Genomic DNA, 27,109 nt, shown 5'->3' with positions numbered 1-27,109 from the left:
GTGAGAAAACATTCCACGGGTAAGTAACACTGTTAAAGTTTGTTTGTAAAGGTGTTTTTTTTTATATTTTCTGATTAGCTTAATTCACTTAAACAAAGTTGTTGTTGTTCACTGTTGACTTTCTGCTTCACCTTCATTGGCCGACGGTTTTTCGTGAAAAAAACACATTTTCTGTGAAATTTTTGATGAATTTCATAATGCAAAACTCTGCAAATTGAATTTGATTTTCAAATGCGAGGAAACAAGTTTACATTTTCTGAAATAGGACGTTGCAGAGACGCCAAATGAAGAATGCATTTAGCATGTATTTTCCAATTGTGAGTCCTTATTTCCAAAAATATGTTGAACTGATTGACTTCAAATGTAATGTTTTTATGACAAAAAAAAAATGCTACGTTTTTTGATATGTTATGATGATAGTGCTTCACAGCGTATTATGGGGAAAAGTTAACGTCACGGAAATCGGGCTCTAGGGAATATGCAAGCTTTCTTGCTAGTCACTGTGTTCTGTCTTTCCTTTGCACTTAGCCTGTTTTTTGGGCTTAGCAAATCGAATTAAAAATCCTTCATGTTTACCAGAAATGAAAAAAAAAAAAACCAAAACGTCAAGATCATGCAACCAATTTTAATTCTACATGGCAAACTTTGAGGAAAAACTCTGCCATAATCCAACGTGTAAACCAGGTCGTCCACATGGATTGGGAGTACCAAGATGGCGGTCAACAGGCTTCAACCAATCGACATACCGCTCGACGTGTCTGTGCTCATCAGTGTTTTTTGTTTTGTTTTTTTAAGATCAGTAAGGAACAAACAAAGGGAGGGCAGTTATTATTATTATTATTTATTTATTTTACCTTGAGGCGTCTCATAATCACGGACGGTCTGGGGATGTGAGAGTACTTGAACTCCAGTTCTGCACCCAAATCCTGATCATCATCACCGCCGCCCGAGCTCGAGGGGAGGCAAAACTGATGAGCATCTTTGTTGTGGGTGATGCAGGTCGAGTTAGTTCCATTTTCTCGTGTGGGGAAACAGCCGGTGATCTTTTGAGAGTGCGGTTGTGACGTCACAGGCCCCTGGAGGCGATTTGGGCACTGGTCGGATTCTGGAGCGAGAGCTGCTGGATCGCCGTTTGTGTCGGAGGGGGACCCGAAACAAAGGCTGAGGGACGGGCAAGGAAGGTCGTGCATGATGGAAAACAGAAGCGAGACCGAGTGGACCAAAGCGGGTTCCTAATGTAGCAGCCACAGTAATTTTTCTGTAAAATAAAAACAAAAAAATATGCCACTGATTGTCGAATGTATCTCAGATTGTCTGGAAATCAGCCCTTTTCACCAAATATCATTTATGATACTCTCCAGTTCGATGTAAACTCATAAAATTCCACTTTTTGCGACGTAACCGTGATTTTCAAACTGTGCGCTCGTGGTACGAGGGCGCCCTCTAGCGGTTTTTGAAAGAAACACCGCCGAGCCCTTGACTTAATTTAAAAAAAAAAAATCAAATTTAACAGAAATATCGGCATTCAAAACATGAAACGGAATAAAACATGTATAGAATGAAACGGGGCAACCATGCACATGGCTTTCTTATTAAAATATAAATACAGTGGATTGGATTTAAGTGTCAGGTGCAATATTTGCATTTTTTTTTTCCAATTTCTAATTTTTCTGGATTTTTTTAAAGGCTGTACTTGGTGTAAAAAGCTCAAGAACCACCGATGTAGTGGTTTACTTGCCTGACATCCGCGCTTGACTCGTCTCTGGTGAGTGGAAAAATAAAATGAAATAAACAAAAACAAACAAAACTAAATCAAATAAAATAAAACAAAATTAAAAAAAAAAAAAAAAAAAAAAAACCAAACAACAACAAAAAAAAGAACCAAAATAAAACAAAACAAATAAAATAAAATCTGCCAACTTGTCCAGAGTCTCGTCTGCCTTTTAGCCCAAAATTAGCTGGGGTGAGGCTCCAACTACCCAAAGCCTTAAACACAATACAATAAACTAGGATTTAGATACCATAAATACCATAAAAAAAAAAAAAAACTATAAAGATGTGTCACTACATTGGCCCATGATTGGAAAAGAGGAATTTCCATGGGAAGGAAAGACAAAAGATGCGCAGTGGCGAGAAGATCCTGACACCACCACCTCCGGGCTCTCTTTCTTCCACAGCACCTTTGTCATTCTCGGGTGTATCCAGAACAAAAGTCCGTCAGCAGGTCATCATTCTCTCAGCGCGTCACATCCGGAACATTCCCAAGCATCACGAGCCCCCGGTCCCGATTTCTTTCATGACTCCGTCGGGTAGTTCTCGGTCTGTTCCGACGGCCCGGAGAGGCCCACGCCGTTCCAGCCGCGCCGACAACGCGGAGCGCGGAGGTTATCGTGAGGTCGCGGATGGTTGAACGCGGAGGCTCGGGTGACCGGCGGACCAGGTAAGCGATAGGCAGAAAGGGAAAGCAGAGGAGGAACGCGGCTTCTCCTCATTCGGTTTCGCACAAACGCGTGGAAAAGGTACTCGCTCGTGTTGATGTCCGGGTCGGAAACCTGGAGACGACGGCCCTGGGAGTCCCTGGCCAGTCCAAGATAAAAAAAAAAAAAACATGGCGTCGACAAATACACAGTGAAGAAAATAAGTATTTGAACACCCTGCTATGTTGCAAATTCTCTCACTTCGAAATCATGGAGGGCTCTGAAATTTTCATCCTGGGTGCATCTCCACTGAGAGAGAATAAGTATTTGAACACCTGAGAAAACCAATGTTAATATTTAGCACGGTAGCCTTTGTTTGCAATTAGAGGTCAAAGGTTTCCTGTAGTTGTTCACCAGGGTTGCACACACTGCAGGAGGGATTTTGGCCCACTCCTCCACGCACATCTTCTCTAGATCAGACTGGAGCCCGGAGGCTGTCGCTGAGAAACACGGAGTTTCAGCTCCCTCCCAAAGATTTTCTATTGGGTTTAGGTCTGGAGACTGGCTAGGTCACGCGAGAACCTCGATATGCTTCTCCTTGGTTTTCCTGGTTGTGTGCTTCGGTTCATTGTCAGAAAAATACCCCAAAGCGTGATGCTACCACCCCCGTGCTTCACAGTAGGGACGGTGTTCTTGGGATGGAACTCATCATTCGTCTTCCTCCAAACACGGTTAGTGGAATTATGACCAAAAAAAGTTCCATTTTGGTCTCATCCGAGCACAAAACTTTCTCCCATGAATCTTCTGTATCATCCAAATGGTGATTGGCAAACTTAAGACGGGTCTTGACATCTGCTGGTTTCAGCAGGGGAACCTTCCGTGCCTTGGATGATTTTGTCGGAGTGTATCACCAACAGTCCCCTTGGAAACGGTGGTCCCAGCTCTTTTCAGGTCATTGACCAAGTCCTGAAATCAAATCGTTATATAAAAAAAATAATAATAATAATAAATACCTTGATTTTTCTGGATTTTTCTTTTTAGATGATCTCTCTCACAGTGGACATGCACCCACGATGAAAATTTCAGACCCCTCCATGATTTTCCAAGTGGGAGAACTTATAATATAGCAGGGTGTCCAAATACTTATTTTCTTCACTGTGGGTGATTTCTTGTGACGCTTCTCTTAATACTCCAATTCCACCGGATCCAAATTTCTTTTGTTGTTACATAATTGGCCAATAAAGATAATTCTGATTTGAATTGAATCCTGCGACTGCTGCTGCGGTTGCTCATACTACTACTTCTCCTCCTCTTAATATTACTCGTAGTAATACTCCTACAACTCCTCTCCTCCTCTTTAGACTACTGTACAACTCCTACAGCTCGTAGTACTCTAATCGTAGTCTAGCAACTCATAATCATCTTCCTCCTCAAACTCAGAATCATCTTTACTTGCCAAGTACGACAAAAACTCACACGGACTTTGGCTCCTGCTCTAGTACCGCAAGCCACTGTGACAAAAATAACATTTTTCCCACGTAAAAATGACACCAAGGAGAGTCGGTGAGCAATGTGAGGGGACTAGTAATGTAGTCATGCTGATCCAACGAAAACTGTATCTCTTCCGAGTACTCCTACTTCTAGTAGTACTCCTGCATCTCCTCATACTCTTTCTTCATCCTCCTCTTTCTTCTTTCATGATCATTGTCAAAAAACTGGTCCCTTTTTTTTTTTTTTCGCCCTCTTGCTACTAGTGCAACTAGTTCTACTGCAACCACTAATAGCAGGCTGCCACTCCCAGTCTTACTCCATTTTGAATGTTAACCACAATTGCGCGATGGTGAATTGTGGGGGGCGGCACGGTGGGGCAGACGGTAAAGCGTCAGCCTCACAGTTCTGAGGTCACGGGTTCGATCCCGGCCCCGCCTGTTTGGAGTTTGGATGTTCAACCCCGTGCCTATGTGGCTTTTCTCTCGGCGCTCCGGTTTCCTCCCACATCCCAAAAACCTTGCAACATTAATTAGACACCCAAAATTGCACCGAGGTGTGATTGCGATTGGTTGTCTGTCTCCATGTGCCCTGCGATTGGCTGGCGATCAGTTCAGGGTGTACGCCGCTTCCTTCCTGTTGACAGCTGGGATTAGCTCCAGCACTCCCCGCAACTCACGTGAGGATAAGTGGCAAAAAAAAATAAAATAATGGATGGATGGATAATTGGACACTCTAAATTGCCCCTAGGTGTGATTTTGAGTCCGACTGTTGTCTGTCTCCATGTGCCCTGCAATTGGCTGGCGATCAGTTCAAGGTGTATGCTGCCTCCTGCCTGTTGACAGCTGGGATAGGCTCCAGCACTCCTCCCCCCGCCACCCTCGTGAGGATAAGCGGCAAAAAAATGGATGGATGGATAATTTGACACTCTAAATTGCCCCTCGGTGGGATTGTGAGTGCAACTGTCGTCTGTCTCCATGTGCACTGCGATTTGCCGGCAACCCGGTTCAGGGTGTACATTGACAGCTGGGATAGGCTCCAGCACTCCTCCCCCCGCCACCCTCGTGAGGATAAGCGGCAAAGAAAATGGATGGATGGATGAATTGTGGGGCTTCTCTGACGTCTGGTGGGCAACGTGAGCACTGCAACGTCAATTACTAATAATTTAAAAAAAATCGACGTCAAATTGACAAATCCAAAACAGCTCGCTCATCGTCCATCCCAAGCCACGCCCATTTATTTAGATTGGAGTCATCTTTCAGTTATAAGGATAATAATTTAGTTTTGAGTATGCTAGTAACGTGTATTTAATGCTCATTGTTCCCCGTAAGATAATTACTGGTGGCGTCACTGAATCGTCACTCCTCTGAGTGGTTCGCTCCACATTGAAGTCAGATATAAAAGCAGAACCAGCGACACGTTCCGATGTTTTGGCGTTTTGCCTTCAAAATAAAATAAAATAATTTTTCCTTACGGCAATAGAAACATCGGCGTTTACTCGAATTATTACACATTGAATGATGTTGTATTTTATAGAATATTTAGGTGAAGCTAAATAAGAGGGCATTACAAATCTTCAAGAACAAATGACCACATTTTTTTTAAAAAATTTTACTTTGAAAATTTCAACATGGAAGTTATAGGTTCTCCTTGCTAGCTTGACGGACGCTAACCTCCGCGGGAGAGCGCTTGTCCGAGGATAATCGCAGGTGGCGAGCTTGACAAATTGGCGGACGACAGAAACATGCGTTTGTGCGCCATTTAAGACAGAAAAAAATATACACCCCCCCCCTAAAAAAAAAAATAATAATAATAACACCCCCAGGGAATATTAGCCTCAGTTCTCTTGCGCCGTTGCTGGTCGGGTAACCGACAATGCGCTCGCCGGCTCGGTTCGTCGCGAGCTGGGCTCCGGCCGTCCACATCCGACACCTCCTCCTCTTCCTGTGCTGCACGTTCGGGATGGTCGACGCGGCCGGGAGCCCGCGGCCCTGCACGGAGGTGAGCGATGCGCACTCAATTCGTGCTCCGGTCACCCTTAATTCCGTTCAGCCCTTTTAATTGACGCGTGAGACGTTCAATGTCCCCGTGGAGGGGAGGAGGAGGAGGGGGGGGGGTGATAGACTATGAACATTCTTGCTTTCCTGTGGATAATCGGGAAAGCTGATCGCTTGTCAGTCAAGTTTTCTTTTCCACAATGGCCACACACGCAGACAAATCCGAGGATATGAAATCCACTTGGACGTCCTTCACCCATCAGGGGCGGAGCTAGGGGATAGCGACCACGCGAGACCGATGGCCACCCCCCCCCCCACAACCCTCACACACAAACACCGATATCGGGAATCATTTTTACGATCGAACTTCCATCTGGAGCACAGGGGAATGACATTTAAGTGGCGGGAGAGAGAGCACAACTAAATGTTAAATGATGTCTCACAATTTTTTCAACGCCCCCCCCCCCCCCACAAACACACACTATTTATTTTATTTTTCAATCTCAGTTGAATTTCATTTTCACTTGACTGGAGGGGTGGACGGTCTGAATTTAGCTCGCTAGAAATCCAAAGTCATTGCTAGCAGAGCAAAGCTAAAATTGTTCCGTAACTTAAACGTTGTAAGTAGCGGTACCGCTATGGAGTTATTATTATTATTTCTTTTTAAAGTAAGTAGATCCTCTTGTGTTTTGGGGGTGGCCACCGCCTAGCCCCTTTCCCCACTCGAAGCGAACCACGCGATTGCCACATTTAGAACAAAAACAAGAGCAATCTGTCCTGAGGGAAGTCTAGGACGTTGCGCAAATCGTGAGCTACATGCTGCTGTATTGGTTAGCTATATTCATTGTGGCATTGGGAGGAGAAATTTCTACAAGTTCCCATTTTTGCTAGTTTTAGTGTAGCTCAGTATAAAACTAAGTACAAACTACTTCTGCTTTCCTACTCAGTCTAGTATGACAGACCCACACGTCACGCAAACTGCTAATTTTATGCACACACTCGAGGTCGCGCGGACACAAAAACAACGCCAGCGGTCCGCAAACGGTCCCTGGGCCGTGGTTTGGGTACCGCCGCCGTAATGACTCACGGGCTCTTTCTCGCTGTTGTGTGTTGAACTCGGGCCAGCTTGCGCTTATCAGTTTCCTGCACGGGGTGTTTCTTTTCCCGTCCGAGCGCCCTGGACGGGGCTCGACGCCTCCTCCGAAGCCCACGCCGGTGTCACGCCGGTCCCGAACATTGTGGAGGAACATTCCGCAAACACGCTAAAATAAATATTACCTGATTTCAAAAAGCAAACAACAACAGATTTTTGAAACAATTCAAATACTCCGATTGGTTGCGAAAGTGTGATGCGGCTCGTTCATTGTGTAACGCCGCAAATCGGAAGTAATTCCGAATGACTGCCGGAAACTGTTTACGCAGAGTGTCCGCTGCCACGTCGCCAGTGCGATATTTGCGGGGATTTGAATTATTACATGAAGGCGGCACGGTGGTTCAGCTGGAACGCTTTGGCCTCACAGTTCTGAGGTCCCGGGTTCGATCCCGGACCTGCCTGTGTGGAGTTTGCATGTTCTCCGGGCTCTCTGGTTTCCTCCCACATCGCAAAAACATGCAACGTGAATTGGACACTCTAAATTGCCCATAGGTGACATTGTGATTGGTTGTCTGTCTCTATGTGCCCTGCGATTGGCCAGCGACCAGTTCAGGGTGTACCCCGCCTTCCTTCCCGTTCACAGCTGGGATAGGCTCCAGCACTCCCTGCGACCCTCGTGAGGATAAGCGGCTAAGAAAATGGATGGATGGATGAATTATACTCGTCACAACGAAAAAAGGTTTTATTTTTTAATCTAAAAAAAATAAAACAAAAAAATCGGCCTAAGCCAGAAATGGCAGAAATCAATTAATCGCCTCGCCTTACTACCGAAATACACGTAGATACACGTGGCGTACAAAATGCTCGTAGAAAAAAATGTCGGCTGTTATTGCGGTTGTTGTATATTGTTTTTCGAATAAAGCTATCATTACATAATTTTTTTGAGGATAAAGGCATATACAATCCATCCATCCATTTTCTTTGCCGCTTATCCTCACGATGGTCGTGGGGAGTGCCGGAGCCTATCCAAGATGTCAACGGGCAGGAGGGCGGGGAACACCCTGAACTGGTCGCCGGCCAATCGCAGGTCACATCGAGACAAACAGCTGCACTAGGGGCAATTTAGGGTGTCCAATTAATGTTGCATGTTTTTGGGATGTGGGAGGAAACCGGAGTGCCCTGAGAAAACCCACGCAGGAACGGGGAGAAGATGCAAACTCCACACAGGCGGGTCCGTGATCGAACCCGGGACCTCAGAACTGTGAGGCCAACGCTTTACCAGCTGCACCACCGTGCTGCTCATTTATGATATGATAAATTTCCGGTACAGATTTGAGACCAAATCATGGAAGTTGATCCGCGTGATTTGCCTTTGCGGGCCACATAAAGCCATGTGGCGGGCCGCATCTGGCCCCCGGGCCTTGAGTTTCACACCCGTGCAGTAGGCTTTATTTTTTTTTCCTCATAAAATTGCAATTTGAATTTAAAAAATGCAGGACTTTTTTTTTCTCCCCTCAAATATATCTATTTTTTCAGGGAGGCCACAAAATCAGTGCTGTTGCAAAAAAAAACAGCAGCAGTTGTCGCGGAGGTGGATGCGGAATGTTGTGTATCCGGACAAACCGAAAGGCGTGGTAATTACTCGGCATGTGTGCAAGCGACCAGGAAGCACTTTTGACTTTTGCCTTCCAAACGCGGGCGCTTCGTCTTTCATTGCTCAGCAAACCAAACAATCTCACTTGAGTCAAAGCGGGCGAGGGGGCGAGGGAAGGGGGGGGGGGGGGAGGGCGGCGGCAGGAGGAACTAAACTCTTTTCTTCTCTGCTCGTAACATTTTATTAGCTGCACGTCAACGAGCTCAACTACGCAATCATGTTCGGTTTGGATGCGGGTGCACGCTCGCGAAGTTTTGTTTACTGCGTCGTGCCCGAGAGTAACGCGTATCATACAATATGATCTGCGGGCAATATCGCTGATGGTAAAATAACGATACAGGAAAAATCACCGACAACAGCGATTGCCGACCGAGGTGAGGGACGTATCTTACGTTTGAAAAATCTCACGGGACCCCAAAAAAAAAAAAAAATGTGGACACGCAAGTCAATTTTCCACTTTCTGCCAACTAATAAACGGCGAAAAATTGGGGTATCATGTCTGCTGCCCTCCCTCATCCCGGATTCTGATATTTGATGCTAGTGTATCAATACTGTATCGGCACGGTATCAAATCTGATGCCGGTGTATCAAAACAAAGGACAATATGATTTATAGTGATATTTTTTCCCCCCACTCCCGATGTTTAATGCTGGTGGCTCAAGATCATATCATCACTGACAATAAAATACCCCCTAATATCAAATTTGATGCTGAAGTCTCAATGGTGAATCATGACAGAGAATGATACATACGTTTTGTGTTGCTGTTATGCCTTATGATATCGATGTTTAATGCAGTTTTATCGTAACAATGATACGAAATCAAAGGCCGGTAAGTCAAAACTATCATAAGTACAATCTCAGTTCTCGACCACAATCCGTTCCAGAAGGCGGTTCGAGAAGTGATTTGTTCGAAATCCGAATCGATATTTCCCATTACAATGAATGGAAAAAGAAATAATCCGTTCCAAGCCTAAAAAAAAATGGGCTTTTTAAAGCATTTTTTTTTGCTTTTCCAGATAATAAACTGCATAGTAGAAATACATGTTTAGTTGAAATACTTTATATAATGAAATAATTTCAGAAATATATTTATCTTTTGCTTAAAATGTATGCTTTAGTAGGAGAGTAGGCTAGGCTGGGAGTGCATTGCCGTATCTGTAGAGACTCGGTCCCCAGCCTTGTAAACTTTTTTTTTTTTTTTTAATTAACAAAATTGCAGGATAACTTTAAACAAGCAATAATGAGGGGGAGGGGGGAGCAAGAAAAAAAATATTTCTACAGAAGGTAACATACAAATACATTAGCTCGTAACTGGAGTTAACAAAATCTTTGAAACAAACCAAAAATGCAGAAATGCTAATGGAACAGCGCATTATTAAAGTTCATAAGGAAAAAGCACTGCAAAACTATCAACTATCAAGTCTCTTGGGTGGGGGTGACTCGCCCCCCCTGGAAGTTCTTTTCTTTTGTCACCTCTTTGGCACAGTGATTTGGCGTTAATAGTCCTCAATAGGAAGAAAAAACTGTCAATAAATGGAGCTAGCGGGACACGTCTGCGTTAGACAAAATAACAACGTGCGTCGTGGGTCAGCTGGTCGGGCCGCGCACATGATGTCATTTCCGGCTTTTTTTCGGGGGCGTTCGAGCACTGGATTTTCGTTCAAAATAAGAAGCAACAAAAATCTCATAATTTTTGTTCGAAATCCGATTTGTTTTAGAACGGGGGCGTTCAAGAACTGAATATTCACTGTACTTAAGACACATTTCCATTGAAATATTTTTCACAACGGACACGTTTCAACCGTACATAATGATATCAGATGTGTCGTGATCCTGAATGGTAATAGACAACGCTGCGATACATTGCAATTTTGATCATTTGTTCCACACTTATTATTGATATTTAATCCTAGTGTAGTGATGCAGTTAAGAGGTGAAGATAACGGTCAAACAGTCGCATAACACAGTGACACGATATTCCAATTTTGGGTTGATTTGTGGTCTTTCAATTTTTCAAAATTAAAATTGTGATTATTTTGCAGGGGGACTACTACTTTGAGTACACCGAGTGCCACAGTTCGGGCTCCCGGTGGCGGGCGGCCATTCCGCATGAGCCCGGCGCCTGCGTCGGCCTGCCCGAGCCGGTGCGCGGCACAGATTGCAGTAAGTCGCTCGAGTGATTATTATTATTATTTTTTTTTTTATTTATTTTTTTGTCATGCTTCCCGCCTGTGCGAGACGCGCGCGTGCGTGTGCGCCGACGCCTCTTTATCAGCGGCCCGGAATTTTCCGAAAGGCATCCTGTGGTCGAGTCTGTTTGGAACCCGTCCAAAACCGGAGGCGAATGAACGCAGAACTAAAAACAGGAGCCGCTGGCTCTTGTCATAGACACCCAGTTTAAAAAAAAAAAAAAAAAAAAAAGGGGGATGGGCCCGTTCAGTGATTTATCTGCCAACTAATTGTGAACATTCAAGTCATAATATTAGGGTAAGAAAATGCTGTTTTTTTAGATTAAAGTCCTAGTACAGTATTAAGAAATTAAAGTAGGTATTTAACAAGAATAAAGTTGTATATTTTTTCACGTTGTACATCTCTTAGTAGAGTCATAATACTATATTTTTTAATATTAATATTTTGAATGTTAAAAATTATTTTTGAAAATATATAAAATTGTTCAAGATTTCTCGTGGTTTTTTTTTTTTAATAAGAAAAGTGCATTTTTTTTTTTCAACTCATCATTTCAAAAGAATATTACCGTAATTCCTGGCTTCCAGAGCGCACCTGGTTATATGCCTCGGTACACAGAAAGAGTGTAACGCTAGCGTTAGCGCGACACTAGCGTTAGTGCGGCGCTAGCGTTAGCACACCTGGTTATAAGCCCCGGTACACAGAATTAAATGCTAGTGTTAATGCGATGCTAGCGTTAGCGCGGCGCTTGCGTTACCGCTCCTGGTTCTAAGCCTCGATATACAGAAAGAGATTAATACTTTAATCCTAGATTAATAATACTATTAATCTCTTTCTGTGTACTGAGATTTATAACCAGGTGCGCTAACGCTAGCGCCGCAACACCGCGTAAACCGCAGGGTTGAAAGCGTGTGGAAAAAAGTCGCAGCTTGTAGGCCGGAAATTACGGTATAAAATACTATAGTTTTAGATTAGGTTAAGAGATTAAAGGGAATTTTTTGGGATAACAAATTTTATATAAATTTTTCAATAAAAATAAAAATTTCAATAAATATGTTAATATTTTCAAGAATGAGACTAATATTACAAGATTAGAATCACGACATAAAAAAAATGAAATTATTTTTGAGGGAAAAAAAAAAGAACATTTTTAAGATAGCATATGTTATGTTTTTGAGATTAGCTGTAAATTGTAATATCTTGAGAATAAATGTGTTTATTCAAAATTGCAAGGTCAGTTCTCGGGCACGTCGAGGAGGAATAAAGGCAGCGATTACTTAACAATGCGTCTTAATAGGTTAACTAAATGAAGCGTGAAGTAGGAACAAAATCTGTTTAAAGGGCAAGACTAATGTGGTAAGACCTGTCGGTTCGACGGGTTTTGTCCCGCGGGACGTCGACAACGCTTCAGCTCCACCGAGCGCTTTATTGTGTTCATGCAACTGCTCAACGCAGCATTTACTCGACATGCGGACAAGAAATCCACAAGCCAAACGTCGTGTTTTGTGCAGCCTTTTCGTGCAAAGCCGGCGAGTTCCTGGAGATGTCGGCCCAGGAGTGCACCCGCTGCGCGGCGGGGAGCTACTCCCTGGGCAGCGGCGTCCGCTTCGACCAGTGGGACGCCATGCCGGCGGGATTCAGTAGCCTAGCGACCGGCCTGCAGTTCGGCGCCCACCGGGACGGCGACCTCGCGTGCAACAGGTGACGCCGACGTTGTTTTTAGTGCGTGCGCGCGCGCACAATGTGAAATATCGTGACGGTGACTGCATAACGTTTGCAAAGAAACTAGAAATACGATTTTACGCCCCCCCCTCTTTTGAGCCACGACCTAATCTGACACTTTTAAAAAGCTAGAAATTTTTTTTTTTGATGGCCTCGGTTTTGTCGTTTTTTCTTTGTTGTATCTGTTTTTTTTTTTTTTTAGTTATTTTTGAATTTACAAAACATAGCGGCAGGCCGATCTTGATTATTTCAGTAATTAAACAATGTTGTGTCATTGATTGTAGTTGTCACAAGGGGGCAGAAAATACCTCTCTAATGGAAGCATCCACACGTTGGATCCTTCCTCCCTTATTCTCAACCGCTTATCCTCACAGGAATACATTTAAAAAAACGATTTCCATCCCATATAAATCATTCATAATACAGTACAGCCTCGGTTTTCTCGACCACAGTTTGTTCTAGAAGGCCGTTCCAGAAGTGATTTGTTCAAAAACCAAATTGATGTTTCCCATTACAATGAATGGAAAAAGAAATAATGCGTTCCAAGCCAGAAAAGTTTGGCTTTTTAAAGCATTTTTTAAGCTTTTCCTGATAATAAACTTCATAGTAAGAATACATGTATAAATTCAATACTATATATATATATATATATATATATATAATAAAATAATTTAAGAAATATATTTATTTTTTGCTGAAAATGTATGGTTGGTCAGCTGGTCGGGCCGCGCGCGTTATATTTCTGGGTTTTTTCGGCGGCGTGGGAATTCACAACAAAGCGCGTCGTGGGTCAGCTGGTCTGTTATTTCCAGTTTTTGTTGGGGGTTTTGTTCAAGTACAGATTTTTGTTTGAAAACGGAAGCCAAAAAAATCTCGAAATTTTCGTTTGAAAACCGATTTGTTCGAGAACGGAGACGTTTGAGAACCGAAGCTGTACTGTATTTATTAGTTGGTCAAAGTAGGTCTGATACCAAATTTCGATTATATTTATCAGTCAATCCATGTATTGTTTATTATATTCATGTGTGTATATCTGAGCTGTGTTGTTTCCCCCTCGCAGCTCTTCTTGGGTGCCTCAGGGAAGCTATCTGGAGTCCAACAGGGACGAGTGCACGGTCTCGCTGGTGTACTCGGTTCATCTGAAGAAGCAGGGCTCCGTCACCTTCGAGTACCAGTACCCAGACAACAACCTGCTATTTGAGTTCTTTGTGAGTAGTGCACATGCGCGTACTGGTACTGGTACTGTTCTGTACTGTGGCCAACGGCCACATTTGATTTTTCACATGGTCTAATAGGGTAGATCATTTGTACATGCCGTTAAAAAATAAATAGAAAAAAAAAAGTTCAAATATCCGTATTGGTTTATTTTAATAAAACCTTTATTAAATTTCAAATTCTATACAATTACCTAAATGTTTAATTAAAAAAAGACATTGTATAAATATTTTTTTGAATAAAGTAATGAACATTTTTTTATTATGCTTTTAAAAAAATAATTCATACTAATTCCATTCACAAAAGTTTGAATACAAATGTTAAAATGATATATCATATGATTTTATATATTTAATTATATATTTTATTTATTATATATGTTAGATCAATTACAATTAAAATATAAAACCTTTGATTTCACAAATTTTTATTTCTTTGTTTTTGATAAAAGTAACAAATTATTCAATGTAAAAATGTCAAATTTATGTACAGTAATTTCTTCACATTTATTTCTTTTATCATTTACAATAAATTAACCAGTTATTCAAGTCAATGATGTACTGCTATATGCAAAATTGTTACTCTATTATGATGATTTAATTTAAAAATGTATATGCATATTTTTTGTATCTTAAAATGATCTACCTTAAATTCCTCTATTGTTACATGTAAAAAAAATGCACATTTAAAATAGTTAATTTTGCTCATTTATGATTTGACATAAATGAGTTATTTAATGAATGAGTGAATTAGTTAAGTAAATTATTAAAAAATAAAAAGAATAAATGCATCATAGCTAACTAATTTTAAGGGTGGGGGAAAAAAAAAAGCTAAATGAATGCAATGTGATTAGAAAACGGGCCAACATGCAAACATAAAACGTGGATCTCATAGAAGGGCAGCATAAAAAGTTGAATCCTTTTCAAATGTATCCTCGGTGACGGTCGAATTGTGCGCCATCGCCTGCAGATCCAGAACGACCAGTGTCAAGAAATGGACCCGGCTGCAGAAACTAAGTGGGTCAAGCTCACCAACCAAGGAGAGTGGGCGATGCACACGGTGAGTTAGAAAAGTGGCTTGCCCCGCATATTCATTTCTTATATCTTTTAAACATTTTTATGATGAGGGAGAACCAAAACACGACAAGAAAAAAAATCAGCATGTGCGTGCTTAGTTTACTGCTCTTGTATTGTTTTAAGGGAAGAAAAATCGGTCAGATTATTCCTAAAATTGAATCCTGGTACACAAAATATTGGTTTTCCATCTTAAAGACAGACCCCATTCATGAAGATTAATAAAAATACTGTCGTGTGTTTACAGTTTTGGTCGTGCTGCGTGCTCCGAAAAGCTCAACGTAGAATATCGCACATAAATATTCGGTTCCACCAGCGTTCTAGAGTCCCGTCGTCCGAGACCGAAATCTCGTGTGATGAAACGCCATCTACCCAAAAAATCCCCGATAGGTGGCGCCGATTATTCCCGACTGTTATAGAAGGACCATATTTTCAATAAAGATTTTTCGTCTTTCATCTTGCGTTCTGCTGTACCCACTTACTGAAAATCAAACATCAGGTAGGACGCGTTTGTTGTCCTTGTCCCTCAGTCAGGTTGCTTCCTGATTGGCTCCATTCCGCTCCGTGTGACAATTAACGCAGTCACAATGACTCTGCTTTCCCCGCACATTGTGTCATTTATTTATATTTATGTATTTAAGTAAAAAAAAAAAAAAAAAAAAAAAGGTTTGTGTGGAATTTTTTTTTTTTTTTTTTGGTTTTGCTACGTTGATAAGGTGAACCTCCAATCTGGCACGAACATCATGTACTGGAGGACCGGCGCCGTCACGGTGGGCACCAAAGCGGTGAAACCCGTCCTGCTTAAAAATGTCCAAATAGAAGGTCGGTATCCGTCCTCATCCTCATCTTTTCCTCCTCTTGGAGTCACGACTCCATCAAACATTCACGATTTCCCGTCTCCAGGAGTGGCCTACACATCCGAGTGTTTCCCGTGCAAGCCGGGCACCTTCAGCCGAGTGCCGGGCTCGTCCTCGTGCGAGCCTTGCCCCCGGGACACCTTTTCGGGCCACGGGGCCAGCTCCTGCTCGCCTTGCGACGCCGCCACTCAGTATGCAGGTACATGAACACGTCATTCACCCTCATCGGGACCAGATTTGCTTTTTAATTTCATTTCAATTTTAATCACTTGCCTAAAATACGGCTGTATTTGAAAAATTTTTGTTGTTGTTGTTTTTTTTTTTTAAAAGTAGAACTTGTGGAGTGTTTGGAAACTTGGCCCATAGTGTTTGCTAAATTGGGTTAATGTTGACTACTTACTAGATGAGGGGTCCGAAAAGTGCAAAACCAGACCGCCATGCACCAAGAAGGACTTCTTCAACATTCACACGGCGTGCGACAACGACGGCAAGGTCAGCACGTCTGGTGACTCTTAATCACTTACCGTAATTTCAGGCCTATAAGACGTGACTTTTTTTCCCCACGCTATCAACCCTGCGGCTAATTGCGGTGATGCGGTCGAGTTGTGGATTTATTTCTAACGGCCGCAAGGGGGCACTTGAGCGGAAAATGGAAGAGTGAGGCCGGTGGAATATGTGTCGAGGAAGTGACTCTTGCCGGGATGTTTTTTTTTTTTTTTTAATTTTTTAACGGCCCTGTTTGCGCTGCGTTAGCGGTTAGTTCCCCATATTGTCTGCGTGTCACTCTCAAACTCAACGGTCTGTGCGTTAACACGGGAATCTTGCTTTTTGTGTACGGGTGTGTCGCTAGCGGTTAGCGTGGTTGGCGCCGCGCTAGCGGCTGCTGCTGTGTTACTCCCACGTCTCAGTTCAGTGATTTAGGCATGTTTTTTTTTTTTTAACTGACCCTGCTACCATGTTGCTACTGTGTAGCTGCTTTTTTTTTTTTTTTTTTTACCAGCCTTGTTCATGCTACTGTGTTGTTGCTATGTTAAACTAAGCTAAGTTATTAGAACTTTGAAAACGCTTTGTGTTTACCATCTTTCTTTGTAAATATCTCGGGTTTCAATGTGGGCACTTGTGGCTTTTAGACGGCGCGGCGTATGTATGGTACCAAATGGTATTTCCTTTACAAATGTACTCTGTGAGGCTTATAAGCAGGTGCGGTCTATAGGTCTAAAATTACGGTAATCACCTTCTAGAAATCCTCAAATGTTCCCCCCCCCCACCCCGTAACTCCAGACCCAGATCCGTTACAAGTGGATCGAGCCCAAGGTCTGCCTGGAGAACCTGTCCGGAGCGGTGACGCTGCCCCCTGGCGGCGAGCGAGAGCCCTGCCCTCCCTGCAACCCCGGCTTCTACAACAACGACACTTTCGTCTGCTCGCCCTGCCCCCCCGGGACGTCCTCCGACGGGATTAAACGTACTTGGTGCTATCGTCGTTACTCATATTTCTTTATCATCTCTTTGTCATCTGTTCATTTTTGTTCCTTTCCTCAGCGTGTCAGCCGTGCCCGGCGGGCACCGAGCCCACCCTCGGTTTTGAGTACAAGTGGTGGAACGTTCTTCCCGCTAACATGAAGACGTCCTGCTTCAACGTGGGCAACTCAAAGTGTGACACCATGAACGGTGAAGACGATATTAAAAAGAAAATAACTCGATGGGCAACGAGTAGTGACACACCTCTTACTCATTCAGCCTTCGTTACTACGTTTCATAAATTTAAGATGCATTACAGTGCAAGTACGGTAGACATTTCTGCATTTCAAAATATGCAATTACAAGAAAAATTAGACAGCCAGCAGAAAAACTTGTATATATGTATTTTTTTTAAATTTGACTTTTTAAAAATGCATTCTTGAATTTTATAATCAGTCATTTTGACGTTTTGACTCGCAACATAATGGGAGTGTTAATGTGCAGTACAATGTTAGGATTGAATTTCCAAAAATGATAACAGTATATATATAATAATAAATGAAAAAAATCCTACTAATTCCGATTTTATTTCCATTTTCTATAGACTTTTTGCAATTTTTTTTTTTTGCATTTTTCCAAATGCAAATTATTTTTTAAATATCGGATTTTCCTTTTACATTTGAAAAATATTTTTGATATTTTTATATGGGGTGTCTGCAAATCTACAAACTACTTTCAAACTGTGCAATAATTTTTCGTGTGTATTTTTACATTTTATTATGATTATTTTTTCAAAAAGGTCATTTGGACCTGCAACATAAGAAAATGGTTTATATGCTATGTGAGGTTTACAAATATCTATCGTACAGTATAATATTTAAAAAAAAAATACAATGAATATAATTACAGTACATATTCTGCCCTGATCTCAACCCCATCGAGGATCTTTGGCAGACTTAATGTCCTAATACTTTTGTCTACATTGTGTGACTTTAAAATCAAGATCCAGGACCAATTTGTTTGGCTCATGATTCCAGTCACAAGGAGGCCTCATTGTTGTCTTTTAGGCTGGGAGGTGGCCCGCGACCACATCCGGAGCGGAGCGGGCAGCTCCGATAACGACTACCTCATCCTCAGCATCCACATTCCCGGGTTCAAGTATGTGGCGCCCGTTCTTGGCATTCGCTTTTCTTTCTTTTCTTGACACTTTTCCTCCGTCTGACTTCCGCCAGGCTCCCGACGTCCATCTCCAGTCACAAGGGCACCGAGTTCAGCCGGATTACGTTCGAGTTCGAGACGGTGTGCTCCGGTGACTGTGAATTCTACTTTATGATGGTGAGGGGGGAAAACTCCTGTCCGCGGAGAACAGGCGTGTCCAAAATTGATCTTGTTGAATTTGATATGTTATTATATTTCATTTTTTTTTTTTTTTTAAAAGGATGTGAACAGGAGGAGCACCACCGTGGTAGAGTCGTGGGAAAGGAGCAAAACCCGACAGTCGTACACTCACGTGTTGACCAAGAACGCCTCCGTTTCCTACACGTGGGCTTTCCAGAGGACCAATCAGCCCACGGGCGTAAGTCGTCCAACGCTAACACGCCCGATGAAATGCGCGCCGGTGTCGGTCCAAGGCAACGTTCACGCCCGTCCGTCCCGTCGTGCGTTTGGCAGGCCCGCCGCTACGTCAACGACGTGGCGCGCATCTACTCCATCGCGGTGACCAACGCCGTCGACGGGGTTTCGTCCGAGTGTCGCGCCTGCGCCCTCAGCACGCAGCCGTCCGACTCGGCGTGCGTGCCGTGCCCGCCGGGTCACTACATCGACCCGCAGAGCAGCCGATGCGCCGAGTGCCCTCCCGACACGTACCTGCTCCCACAGGCCACGCCGGGACAGGACGCCTGCAAGCCTTGTGGACCGGGCAGCCAGAGCACCAAGGTTACTTGAAACGTACCATCAGTCCATTCGTTATCTTAGCTGCTTATTATCCTCACAAGGGTTGCAGGGAGTGCAGGAGCCTATCCCAGCTGTCAACGGGCAGGAGGCAGGGTACGCCCTGATCTGGTTGCCAGCCAATTGCAGGGCACATGGAGGCAAACATCAGTCGCACTCATAATCACACCTACGGGCAATTTAGAGTGTCCAATTAATGTCGCATGTTTTTGGGATGTGGGAGGAAACCCACCCAGGCACGGGGAGAACATGCAAACTCCGCACAGGCGGGTACGGTGCGACGGTCCGAGCGCTCCCCCGTGCTGAAAAGTCTCCTTGTGATGAATGCGCATGCGTCACTAACAGGGGAACTCTGGGTACGTAGCAGACGCTTAGTGGGAAATCTCCCGGTCTCATAGTTCCCCTTCTTCTACAGAGAGGGCGCTAACATATGTTATATCCTAACCTTAAAACAAAAGTTGATAAAAAGATATACGCATATATGTATATGACGTTCGTCTTTCTGAGACGTCCATGGCGAACGTGAACGCTCGGCGACAAGTTGTCGAATGGCACAAGCGTGGACGGGGATGTTTCAGACTGGCCGAAAGTTTACCAAATACACGCGCATGCGCATTACTCACACAGAGACTTTGCAGCACCGGGAACGCTCAGACCGTCACACCAGGACCGAAACGTATCATTTTAGCCCCCCGTGATCAATGACGGTTTACTGCATACACAATGTATCTGCTTCGTACTTCACGTAAACATGCCAGCTCTTCCCCTTCGTGTCTTCTTCTTCTTATTATTATTATTATTATTATGATTATTGTTTTCCTGTCACTTTTAGGATCACCACCTGTGCTACAGCGACTGCCGCTTCACACACACGGACAGCAACGTCACCATGACCTTCGACTTCACCCCGCTGGGCTCGGTGGGGACGCTGATGAACGGGCCGAGCTTCACCTCCAAGGGGACCAAATACTTCCATCAGTTCAACATCAGCTTGTGCGGCGGGCAGGTGACGACTCGAGAATGCATATGCGTAACTTAAAGGAAAACATTATACACGCGCGCACACCATCTCCAACCGTTACCACGTGTTTGAGTTAAAGGAATATTCCGGTGGTTTGGAGTAACAATGTATCCAATTGGTCACGTAACTTGTACTCTATCTTGATCATGTGATGTTAAATCCTTTCATTTGAGAAGATTTTTATCGACAATTATGAAATTTTCTGGTGCGCCGCCATTTTGGCGACTCACATGACCTACGTGCACGCATGTGACGTGTTACGTGGGGTTCCAAACGCTCGATAACACGGGACACCGTTTATGCCCAGCGCCGATTTCTCGGATTTATCCTCATCTGATGAAGAAATGGCGGTATCGGTTGATCGGGAAGACGGAGGAATACTTCCAGACAGATTTTAAATCCCCGGCGAACCTGAAAATTTGTAATTGGGTGATTAAAAATAGATAGAGTACATATTACATGACCTATTGGATCCATTGTTACTCTGAACCACCGGAATTTTCCTTTAAATGTGTGATTCATTGCAAATGTTTTCACATTAAGCACAACTAAACTGTACTTAACACATTTACTGTCTAAAAAAACAAAAAGGTTGAAGCAACTAATAAGGGAGTGCCGGAGCCTATTTGTTTCTAATCGTTTCGGACTGCGGCGCAACTTCCGGGTTGGCGATATCATCGGCACGAGCGACGGCGCATTTCTTTTAAAAGCAGATCCACGACTAGCCGTTGTAGTCGACATTTTTTTTGTCCTAGTTTAAGTTCAAACAAACTCGCTGGCAGTTGTTTCTGATTTTTGGTGCAGTAGCAACAAACATGCTACGCTAACGATCGTAAAATGCAAGCTCCCCGAGGAGGTCATCGAGTCCAGGTTGGGGGCGCACATTACCGTGATATATATATATATATATAAATGCATAACATAAGACATCGAATATCATATTGAAATGTATATCTATACAATTTTTACCACTCTATGTACCTGTATACGACTATGCAGTATGATTGTATTTTTTTTGTTTTTCATCCATACCTAAATATAACGCGCTCTATTAAATTTTTGAAAGCATTTTTTTGAAAAATGTGCACATTTTCCAGAAATAACGATAAATTGCCCAAATTTGTCCAACGCGTGTGCATTTATCTCCCTCATAATCGAGGTGAGAAGCTGAGATTTGCCCTTTTATCTTTATCTCCGACTCAAAAGCTGTGCTGATCGCGAATGCAAATCCGTGGAACGCCGCCATCTACAGGAATCCGTTAGTCAGTGCAGTGGTTCACAAACCTGACTAGGCAAGACCCTCTTACCCGCTGAAAAACTTACTCGATGTGTCTACGTCCACATCGGTGGCAATAAATCCCAATTGAGGAAAGTAAAGATCCCCACCAATGAACGAGTTATTATCCTCCATTTTAGGAGCAGATGGCGTCATGCAAAGACAACGTGACCGACTTGTCTGTCAGCGATTCGCTGAGCGATCGCGGCGACGGCGGCGGCGGCAACGCCGTCAAGGCCTTCATCTGCCAATCGACCGTAATCCCAGCCAGCGGACGAGGACTGAACACGGCGCTCACCTCGCAGTCGATTAACCTGGCTGACACCTTCCTGGGTGAGCAGCGGGGGCGGCGTGGGCGGCACGACGTACTTGACCGCGGCCGCCCGGGGTCGTACTTGCAAAAACGGCCATCTTGTGTTGAACAGGCGCAACGGTCGACAGTACACTTGCCGGTATTCAGGCCAAACCAGAACTGTACCCCCGCACCTCCTCGAAAGTGCCAGATGTCAACTTCTACTTCCGGTACGCCTTTCAAGTCACATTTGGATTCTAAAAACTGAGTTTATTTAACGCACAAAAATGTAGACTGGTCGTGTCAAGGAAAAAGGGGCATCTTCACACCTGACATGATTGCCATCACCGTGTTTTGTCGCCAAGGTCTCTGGAGATCACGACTTCTTGCGAACTGGGCCGCAGCACGGTGGTGTCGGTGCGCTGCAATCCCGAGAAGAGCGCCAAAGGAGAACTCTCCGTGCCCAGGTATCGTCGCCGCTTGATGGAAAATTGTAGATTTGGCCGTAATGTTCCTTTTGCGACCCCACCCGTCCGTTTCAGTTCGTGCCCGGCGGGAACGTGCGACGGCTGCACCTTTCATTTCCTGTGGGAGAGCTCGGCGGCGTGTCCCACCTGCTCCAAGAGTGACTACCACCGTCTGGAAGGAGCCTGCAAGGCGGGACAACAGGTCCAGTTTTGATTCTATTGTTTTACACTCGTGAGTTAGCGATCCTTCCATTTTCTTATCCTCAATACTTCATTTTCGGGTGGATATTTTGTTGTGTACTTAAGGAATCGGCCCACCCCACTACCTCATTACTTGCTACTAACATGGATTTTATCGTCATCTGTGAGGTTTCGACTTCGATCCTTACAATGCATAAGTCGGGACTGTAAGTGGTACCAACTCAAACAGTATTGGAGACAACAAAAGTCACCTTTGCTACACGATTCGTAATCTGCATTAGTGCTCAGTAAATGACGCTAAAGACCATGAAGCTCACTCATCCATCATCTTTTATGTACATTAAACATCAAATAATGTCTTAAAAATCACTTACAGATGCTCCTCTGTTGTTTTTGGCACAGTTTTGCACAGGCCCAACAGTGTGTCATGTCAATCATGGACAGTGGTCAAATTGTACAGGAATATACCGTAATTCCCGGGCTACAGAGCGCACCTGGTTATAAACCTCAGTACAGAGGAAGAGTTTAACACTTGCGCGGGGCTAGTGTTAGCGGAGGGCTAGCATTAGTGGGGCGCTAGCGTTAAACTCTTTAAACTCTTTCTGTGTACCGTGGCTTGTAACCAGATGCACTAATGCTAGCACCACGCTAACACTAGCGTCGCGCTAACGCCAGCGCCGCAACACTGCATAAACCGCAGGGTTGAAAGCGTGTGGAAAAAATTCAGAGTTTGTAGGATGGAAATTACGGTAATCCAAATTATTTTGTTCTGTCAAGGATTTTTTAGCAGTGGGCAATTTTAGTGATTGATTGAGTTAGCCAATTTGTTTTTCTCTTTCTAGACTAATTTTTATAAACTCACCTGCCCCTCTACTGGGTTGCCAATGCCGAGTAAGACCTTCATAAATACGATGAAGGGAGGGGGGGGGGGACATCTGAATACAGCATAACTATGAATTGTATTTTCAGTCGCGGAGGCAGCACTTCGTCACCGAGCCTTCCCAACTAGACAAATAGCGCGGGCGCAAAACATGCTGAAAGCGTGTTTGTGTTCAGGACGTGTTGTACGTGTGGACGGAGCCCAAAGTCTGCATGGGGGGGGTGAGCCTGCCCGACAAGGAGACGTTGCCGTGCGAATCCATGGACTTCTGGGTGCGTCTGGGCGCGGGATTGGGCGCCTTCACCGCCGTGCTGCTTGTCTCGCTCACCTGCTACTTCTGGAAGAAGAACAAGCGGTACGCGAGTTCTTTTCTTTTCTTATTTTCTGCTGTTCTTCAGGTTCCGGTACTGATTCATTCGGTTCATGTCTAGTCTGAGTTTCCAGTTACAAGGGCGCCATCCAAAAGGATCATGCTTAGTTTTGATTATTATCAGCTGTTTGTTCTTTCATATCCATACAGTGTCCAAACATTCCCCTCCTTAATCCCTCGATCCCGTCCCTCCCGCTCGGTTATTTTCCCGACGACTCGCGTTGACTTCGCCGCCGTCGTCCGTGTGGCAGGTTGGAGTATAAGTACTCGCGCCTGGTCATGTCGGCCAACAGCAAGGAGTGCGAGCTGCCGGGCGCCGACAGCTGCGCCGTCATGGAGGGCGAGAACGAGGGCGACGTGGACGACGAGGTGGTCTACTCCAAACCTTCGCTGCTCGGCAAGCTCAAAGCCATCGCGTCCAAGGTGAGTGAGAAAAACGAATTTCGGGGTGGACCTTGAAGGCACCTTTGCCGGGGGACTGAATTTGCCGTAATTTCCGGCCTACAAGCCGCGACTTTTTTCACACTCTTTCAACTCTGCGGTGTTGCGGCTAATTTGTGCATTTTTTTCCAACGGCCGCAAGCGGGCACTCTCAAGCGAAAAAGTTAAGAATGAGACTGTTGGAATATATGTGCCGAAGAAGTGACTTTTACCTGCACCTGTTAGCGCTGTGGTAGCGTTAGCGATGAACTAGTGTTAGCGCTGCTGTGTTACTGGCGTGTCTCAGTGATATTTACCAGTAAGTTTTATTTTAAACGGTCCTGTTAGAGTTAGCATTAGAGCTAGCGTTAAACTTCTACGTCTTTCTTTGTAAATATCTCGTGTTTGAACGTGGGTTTCAATGTGGGCACTTGCAGCTTTTACATGACTCGGGCGTATGTACGTACCAAATGGTATTTCCTTTGCAAATGTACTCGGTGAGGCTGATAACCAGGTGCGCTCTGTAGGACGAAAATTACGATAAATAACTTTTTGTCCAACTTTCGAATGTTTCACTGCTTTTTGCACAATTTTCACAAACATGGTGACGTTGACAACAGGCGTTTAATCCAGGAAACTAAAAGGAAGTTCATTTCGATACCTTTCTGTGACTCTTCCAGTTTCTCTGTCGCTTAGTCTCGTGATGGTTATAGGCAAATTTGAATTGCGCTATGACTTTTTATAGGACCGTTCAAGGATCAAACACTTGAATATTCCCATTTAATGTTTTGGCCTTTGTGTAATTTTATATTTCTGCAGTGACCCCGTTTATTGCAGTAAAAATTCACAATATAGAAAGACTAAAAAGTCTAAAAGTATCGTAATTCCCAGCCTCCAGAGCGCACCTGGTATAAGCCTCACCGAGTACATTTGTAAAGGAAATCCCATTTGGTACATACATAAGCCGCACATGTGTAAAAGCCGCAAGTTACACGGAAAGAGTTTAACGCGAGCACCCCGCTAATGCTAGTGCCGCGCTAACGCTAACACGGGCGGTTAAAATAAAACTTACCGATAAATATAACTGCGACGTGCCAGGAACACAGCAGCAACACGCTATCACAGCCCTAACAGGGCCGGTAAAAGTCACTTCCGCGGCACATATATTCCACCGGTCTCATTCTTACCTTTTCCGCTCGAGTGCCTCCTTGCACAAATCAGCCGCATCAGCGCATTAGCCGCACAGTTAAAAGCGTGGGGAGAAGAAGTCGCGGCTTATAGGCCGGAAATTACGGTAAGTGATTATTTTTTAGTAGTTATTTAAGTTTTACTGTTCCCACATATTAAAACTTAAAGATGTACTTAAACGGATTAAAACGCACTTTTTAAAGTATTCCTTTGGCATTTTGTTGTGGTCGCAACAACACTAAAATGGATGCAAAAAAAAAAAAAAACGCCATTGAAAATGCAAGCTGCGAAAGTTTGTTAGCTTCATGCTAACAAATCATCAGAAATGCCTTGTACAGGCTAACAGACATTAGCATAGGTGTCACGGTATTTATAAACCTTCAAAAAACACACACAAAGCAGTGACACAGTATTAACAGAGTTATGAAAATAAAAGGCTAAACAATGGCTTTAATGTTCCTGATCTTTCAGAGAAACCGTATTATTTTCACATGACTTTTTTTTTTTTTTTTTTTTTAAATGCAGAAAAATGGTGACAACTATGAAAACATGCAGCTGAACTCATCTCATTCCAAAGCTTTGGTGTGGAGTTAAAGCGACGGCGCAATTGAACAGGGAAGAGACCCTCAGGAGATGTCCACTGGAGGAGAAGACCCCCCCCCCCCCCTTTAAACCAGCCACCCGCCCTTTTGAGCTTTGCTGGGTGCAGACTCACAACAACAACAACAACACACACACATACACAACACACATGTGCACACACAGTGGCCTTCAAGTGGGTACGAGTGGGTAAGAGCTCAGGGTAAGATGAGGAGCTTTGTCTTTTATTTTAGTTTTATTTTTTTCATTTTTTGAAATTACCTTGAGTCAATTCTGTGCGCCCCCCCCCCCCCAACCTCATCAGCGGCCGCCTGTCATCTGCGTGTATTTTGTTTTTGTTTTTTGCTCCAAATGTTGTACGGCTACGTGGACGCTGTGAGAACTTGGACATGTCGAGGTTTATGTTGTACTTCAAATAAATGGACTTATTTATGTATAAGTGGACCCATGGTGGCTGCTTTTTATTCTCTTTGGGGCGCCGGATATGCAACAAATATGTATTTTTTTTTTCCAGTATTTATACAGAGGGCAGAATTTAAAGAAGAAGTTGATGACAAAATTTAAATGGAAAAACAACAATATAACAAATTTCTGTCATTAGACAGGAGGCGTTCGGCACGGTGGAGCAGCTGGTAAAGTGTTGGCCTCACAGATCTTAGGTCCAGGGTTCAATCCCGGACCCTCCTGCGTGGGTTTTCTCCGGGCTCTCGGGTTTCCTCCCACATCCCAAAAACATGCGACATTAATTGGACACTCTAAATTGCCCGTAGGTGTGGTTGTGAGTGCGGCTGTTTGTCTCGTTGTGCCCTGCGATTTGCTGGCGACCAGTTGAGGGTGTACCCCGCCCTCCTGCCCGTTGACAGCTGGGATAGGCTACAGCGCTCCCCGTGACCCTCGTGAGGATAAGCGGTGAAGAAAATGGATGGATGCATAGGCAGGACGCGGGCTAGGGTCACCCTAACCCAAAAGCCACACAGGCACGGGGAGAAGATGCAAACGCCTCACAGTTGGGGCTGGGATTCGACCCCCGGGCCTCAGCACTGTGAGGCCAACGCTGCAACCAGTTGTTCCGCCGTGCCGCCACGCCCCCTCTCCATTTCCCGTGTAAAATGGACGATACATTTTAACTCTGACCTTTGCCCAAATCGTCTTGCTTTACAATGTGGATTCTCATAATTCCATCTGGAGGGGGGAAAAAAAAAAGGCACATTTTGACCTTTTTTTTAAATGTTTGTACTTTATTCCGAAAAACACGAGTCCTTTTTTATTTGCACATTTCCA

At 44.0% G+C, this 27,109-nt stretch overlaps 1 protein-coding gene across 2 annotated transcripts; it reads left to right on the top strand.

Annotated features, from left to right (window-relative positions):
- elapor2a (endosome-lysosome associated apoptosis and autophagy regulator family member 2a) lies at positions 1 to 26,272 on the top strand. Of its 2 annotated transcripts, none has more exons than XM_061823194.1 (22): positions 1 to 19; positions 10,694 to 10,814; positions 12,350 to 12,539; positions 13,621 to 13,768; positions 14,745 to 14,834; positions 15,565 to 15,670; positions 15,752 to 15,904; positions 16,109 to 16,197; positions 16,987 to 17,167; positions 17,245 to 17,373; positions 18,231 to 18,321; positions 18,396 to 18,498; positions 18,602 to 18,739; positions 18,835 to 19,098; positions 19,946 to 20,119; positions 21,551 to 21,743; positions 21,836 to 21,932; positions 22,068 to 22,169; positions 22,245 to 22,371; positions 23,427 to 23,605; positions 23,872 to 24,043; positions 25,754 to 26,272. In XM_061823194.1, the coding sequence occupies exons 3-22, from the start codon at positions 12,382 to 12,384 to the stop codon at positions 25,820 to 25,822; spliced, it is 2,763 nt and encodes a 920-aa protein (XP_061679178.1). In that variant the 5' UTR covers positions 1 to 19; positions 10,694 to 10,814; positions 12,350 to 12,381; the 3' UTR covers positions 25,823 to 26,272. The 2 variants fall into 2 exon arrangements, with proteins under 2 accessions (XP_061679178.1, XP_061679177.1); XM_061823193.1 differs by lacking the exon at positions 1 to 19 and adding an exon at positions 5,338 to 5,906.
- Positions 26,273 to 27,109: the final 837 nt, after the last annotated feature.

This window comes from Syngnathoides biaculeatus, chromosome 6 (assembly GCF_019802595.1).
Source record: "Syngnathoides biaculeatus isolate LvHL_M chromosome 6, ASM1980259v1, whole genome shotgun sequence".
NCBI lineage: Eukaryota > Metazoa > Chordata > Actinopteri > Syngnathiformes > Syngnathidae > Syngnathoides > Syngnathoides biaculeatus.
Note: the sequence above shows the minus strand (reverse complement) of the source record. Positions and strands in the feature narration are given on the sequence as shown.